Raw genomic sequence first — 5,000 nt, 5'->3', positions numbered from 1 at the left:
CCTGATAATTAAAAGGCTGTTTGAATGCATATCCGCCAATTATTGTACAAGCTGCCAGACATTTAAGAGGAGGGCAATCGGCCTGATATGTAGGCTATATGACTAGTCAGCTATTATTTTCGGTTTCATGTTAAACCAGCGGGCACTTAGCCTACATTATTATCTAAAAATCTTTATTTAAATATGGAAACATGATTTCTACCTCCCTCTACAGTATTTCTATAACAAACTTGCAGATACAGGCCCATCCCCTATCGACCAATCAATGAGGGCCTAGTAAGTAAGCTCGATCATGAAACATGACATCGTCCATGGCAACGAGGTCAACCCCGCCCTTTCTCTCGGCTCAAGAGTCCTCCACGTTGGTCTCGGCCACTTTGTGAACGCAGGTTTCAGGAGGAAACTCTCAGCCAGGAAGCCTCAGCGCCACTTAGAGGGAAGTGGTAAGACATAATGCTTTGCGAATAGGGCCCCTGAATCTGAATTTCAATTCGCAAATAAAAATGTTCAAAGATAAATTTAAACAGGGGGTGAGATGAGAAAGAAAGAAATGCACTCACTAAATTCTGCTCGGATCTAAATTTCCTTCCGTGAAAAGCACACCGTTGTAGCAGCATACTATATTCAGTCTCATGCCATGTTTTATCGCGTTGCTTCCTCGTCTATATTTTACACCACAGCCCCTTTCATACTTATAATAATCTAGATATAATTCCTCGTTATTATCACAAATTCCAAGTTCCCCCTCCATAATGATAACTCCTCCCCCCTCAGACCTCTGGGAGTGCACCTTGAGGTGCAGAGGGTAATCCTCCCCCCCCCCCCCAAAAAAACACACCTTTTCCCACTCAATTACCGGCTAATCTGCAGGTCACGCAACTGCCCCGCGCAGAATCGAGAGCATAATTCAATTACGCGCTCCGCTAATGGAATGTTTCACGCTCAGATAAACTCGTTACATTCGCCCGTCCCCCCACCCCGGGTCCCCCGCCGGCGTTTCGGCGGGGAACGGTATTTCACGCCGGCTCGCGACCACCCCCCCCCCCCCCCCCGAGGTGAAGCGCCGTACGGCTGCTTGACATTCCAATCCAAACGCCGATATTTTGGGGGGGTTTTAGAGTGGAGGACGGAAAGGGATAAGGAGGCCCTTTAAAGCAAAAAAAAAAAAAAAAGATGCGCCCGTGATAGCTTGTAGCGGTGTCGAGTCGTCCCCGTGACGACTGACGGCTCAGCGGAAGGACAGCACGTCATCTCAACACTCCCCCCCGCGGGTCAGGTCAGGTTTCACACGCGCGGAGGCCTGCCGGTTGAAAGCAGCGGTGCTTCCAGGCTCGCCGCCGAAACCGACAGAGGGTATCTCACCGCGGAGAGGGGCCTATCGGTGCAGACGGGCGACCCAAGCAGGGAGAAACTGAAACACTTCGGGATTACATTACATTGCAGACGCTCCTATCCAGAGCAACTGACACAACTTTTTACACAGCATTTACATTGCATTCATTTATGCAGCTGGATATATACTGGAGCAATGCAGGTTGAGTACTTTGCTCAAGGGTACAACGGCAGCGTCCTACCTGGGAATCGAACCAGCGACCAGCGACCTTTGGGGTACAAGACCATCTCCTAACCCATTATACTACACTGGGATACGGGCCTTTCTCTCCCCACCTCGCCTCCCCCAACTCACCCCTTCTTCACGACGATGATGATGACCCCCAGCAGGAGGATGAGGAGGGCCAGGCCTCCCGCGCAGGCCCCCAGGATCAGCCCCACCTCCTCGGAGTTCTGGGACACCTCCAGGGCGCGCTTGCCGTCCCGACAGGCCGCTGAGAGGGGGACAGACACGCACACGCAAACAGGGATGTATCACAGGCCAGCGTTTCCCCACCGGTGTGCCCCGGCACTCCGGCGTGCCGTCAGGCGAGGTCAGGTGTACCGTGTGAAAAAATCCATTAAAAAAATATTTAATGTTCAAATGAATAAAAAAAAAACTTAAATGAACAAATCCCATTCACAAAAGCCAAAATAAATGTCATTAAAATGCATATCGCTTAATTAGAACCCCAAAAAAGAACATTTAGGCCTACTGTTGGCACGTCACACCAACGTCAGTACGTCGCTCGCGGTTTTTTTTCTGTCGGCGTTCTGCGCGCCATGAGGTTCTGTAAATTTGGAAAGCGTGCCGCGGAAGGAAAAAGGTTGGGAAACGCTGTCATAGGGCACACACACGGCAGCACGTTCATGCTGCGGTCGATCCTGTGAGCGTTGTGTGTGTATAATGCGGTGCTTGGGACGACGCATTTATGGTGGTTCACAGGTTGTATTAGAGTTGATTCCTTTTCTGTTATTATTGTTTTTGTTCTTTGTGGCATTTGCTTTGGCGACGCGGTGTATGTCATGCTAATAAAAACAGCTCGAAATTGAAAGTGGAAAAACCCTCAGGCAGGGAGACTGGAGCACATGGACAGCAGGACAGAGGCAGACTCCCAGAGAGGGGTTCCAGACAACAAGTGGACAAACACACACACTTAAAGTGGACAAACTCACGCACTTAAAGTGGACAAACACACACACTTAAAGTGGACAAACACACGCACTTAAAGTGGACAAACACACGCACTTAAAGTGGACAAACTCTTGCCCTTAAAGTGGACAAACACACGCACTTAAAGTGGACAAACTCTTGCCCTTAAAGTGGACAAACACACACACTTAAAGTGGACGAACACACGCACTCTCCGTCCACACAAACCAGACAGGGCACACAGGTTTGCTAAACGCAGATATTACAGAAACCATAAACCTCACAGTTTAAAAATATTCAGTCAAACCACTACTCTACACCACGTGCCTTAACAGACAAGAATCAGGAACACAGTGGCGTGCGTTACAGAAATATTACTTGTTCCTTTGTAAAAATCCGGCAGGCGATACTGAATAATTCTCTTTGTGTGCTATTCTGAGGCAGATGCCAGAGCTGGGCCATTAGTGTGAAGGCAGGTAATTATCTCCAGAGGCAAGATCTTCTCTGCGTGTGATTTCCCCACGAGCGCAAGGACGGGGCGTGCGAGGGTGGATTGCGAAATAGCGTCAAGCCCAGTGTGTCTTCAATTAGCAAATCTGTTCCCGTGTTATTTCTCAAAAAAAACAAAAAAAAAAAAACAAAGCGTCCACAGTAGATTTCTTCTGTCCTATTCATAAAACGCAGCATTTTTCATCTTCCTCACCCAAAAAAAAAAAAACAAAACAAAAACCCCGATATCATCATCGCTGGTGAAACCTGTTCCTTGTGAACTGCAGTTCGGCGCAGGGCCGAGGTTGTGGGGTTGTGGGGTACAGGTTCACGTCAAAGCGGGCCACTGTAGCACAGTCACTCTCTGTGGGAAATAAACCGCCATTCGTTTCTCTGGTTCTCCAGTTTCCTCGGTTAGGAACCCATGTCGAGAGCTTGTGGTGATCCTAAATACAAACAAAGGCATCTGCCTGTAATGAGATGTGAGAGATGATAGTGTGCCCAGATCGTTTATAGCTCCCATGGGCAGAAAAAAAAACTCTTTACAGACCTGTGGCTTGGTTTATCTACTGTACGTACTACCACCAAACTGGAATTTGACAAACGTCCGTCAAGTGGGTCCATAGATTAATTGCATATTATATTAGATCTTTGGGTGTTCAGAAAGAGATCTGCAGTTACTGTGTAGTGTAGCCAGTACAGACAGGACAGGCAGTCGGTGTAGCAGTACAGACAGAGCGATCGGTCAGTGCTGCTGATGTTTCAGGGACAGGGTGTTTGTGTGGGGAGGGTTACTATGGCACAAACTGTGGTCAGCTCGACATACGCGAAACTGGGTTTTGTAAAAGCGTTTGTCGTTCCGAGTTCCTCCGTCGTCCTGACCTTGACTCAGCAGAAAGAAGCTTTGGTTCCTAACAGCAGTCAGTACAGACAGGGCCTGCAAAGTGAAAGTAGTCAGCACAGACGGAGTAGGGCTCACAGAGCGGTTATCAGCGTTTCTGCTTTTGGAAAAATCATTTGAAGTTCTTTTGTGCGTACGGGCTTTAATCTGCTTTCCGCCCTTGTCCCCCGGTGCCGCGTTCTCAGTCTGGCCACGTTTGCCCGCTAAATTTCTATCAGGCAGGAGATGAGCGTGTAATTTCCTCTCAGATTAATTTGTGTTCCCGCCGTCTTCCCAAAAATTGAAAATTGTCATTTGAAAAAAAAGAAGAAAAAAAAAGGAGCCAGGGAGTGTATCATTACCCAGCCGCCGCCGCTGGGAGGATTAATCAAACTGTCACCTCCGAGCCGAGAGCCGAATCTCCCCGGCTGTGGTGCCTGAGCCAAAACAATCTCCCCGTCCGCGCTCCCCCTCTCGCTCACCTTGAGCCGGCCCAGGACCAAGAGGACCGCGCGGAGGACCTCAACGGGGCTCGCGTGTAAAAAAACTGACACCGTACAGAACCGACCCCCCTTCCAACCCCCCCCCACCACCGTGGCCGCCGCCGCCCCCTCCCGAAGGCAGTTTTTATGGGGACCGCGAGCGTCCACGGCGAAACGTTTCAAACGGATGCGTTTACAGCCTGGTGAAACCGCGACGCACGTCGAACGCGTTCTCTCGGTCCGCAGACAGCTGGAGAGCGAGATCGTAGTCGCGGTTCGGAGATGGGCACCAGAAAGGTCCGTGCGTTTCCTGGTGTTGTCTTTCCCCGAACGGACCACGTTGCGGCTGGTTTAGCTTCACTTGCCGACCGGTTGCCAGATCTGACGAGACCATCTGGCGACAACCGAGATAACGAACAGCCGAGGGCCAAGTGGCGGGGAATAGCAGGGTCCCGACCTGCCCTGCGGCGGCCAGCGCTCCTCACAGCGCGCGCGGGTAACCCGGGTAACCCGCGGAGCCGCTGCAGCCCCCCCGAGAGAGGCAGGATCTGCGCGTTCTGACTGGATCTGTGCGTTCTGACTGGATCTGTGCGTTCTGACTGGATGGGCGTGACTGGACCAAACG

The 5,000-nt window shown here is 50.5% G+C and overlaps 1 protein-coding gene across 4 annotated transcripts in view; it reads right to left on the bottom strand.

Annotated features, from left to right (window-relative positions):
- Positions 1-5,000, bottom strand: part of LOC118234509 (receptor-type tyrosine-protein phosphatase U-like) — a 135,210-nt gene that overhangs the window by 28,039 nt on the left and 102,171 nt on the right. For all 4 annotated transcript variants that reach the window (XM_035431088.1, XM_035431086.1, XM_035431089.1 and 1 more), the window contains one exon: positions 1,688-1,826. In XM_035431088.1, coding sequence (XP_035286979.1) covers positions 1,688-1,826 — 139 coding nt within the window. The remainder of the gene's footprint in view (positions 1-1,687; positions 1,827-5,000) is intronic.

This window comes from Anguilla anguilla, chromosome 8 (assembly GCF_013347855.1).
Source record: "Anguilla anguilla isolate fAngAng1 chromosome 8, fAngAng1.pri, whole genome shotgun sequence".
Classification (NCBI taxonomy): Eukaryota; Metazoa; Chordata; class Actinopteri; order Anguilliformes; family Anguillidae; genus Anguilla; species Anguilla anguilla.
This window is presented reverse-complemented; position numbering and strand designations above follow the sequence as displayed.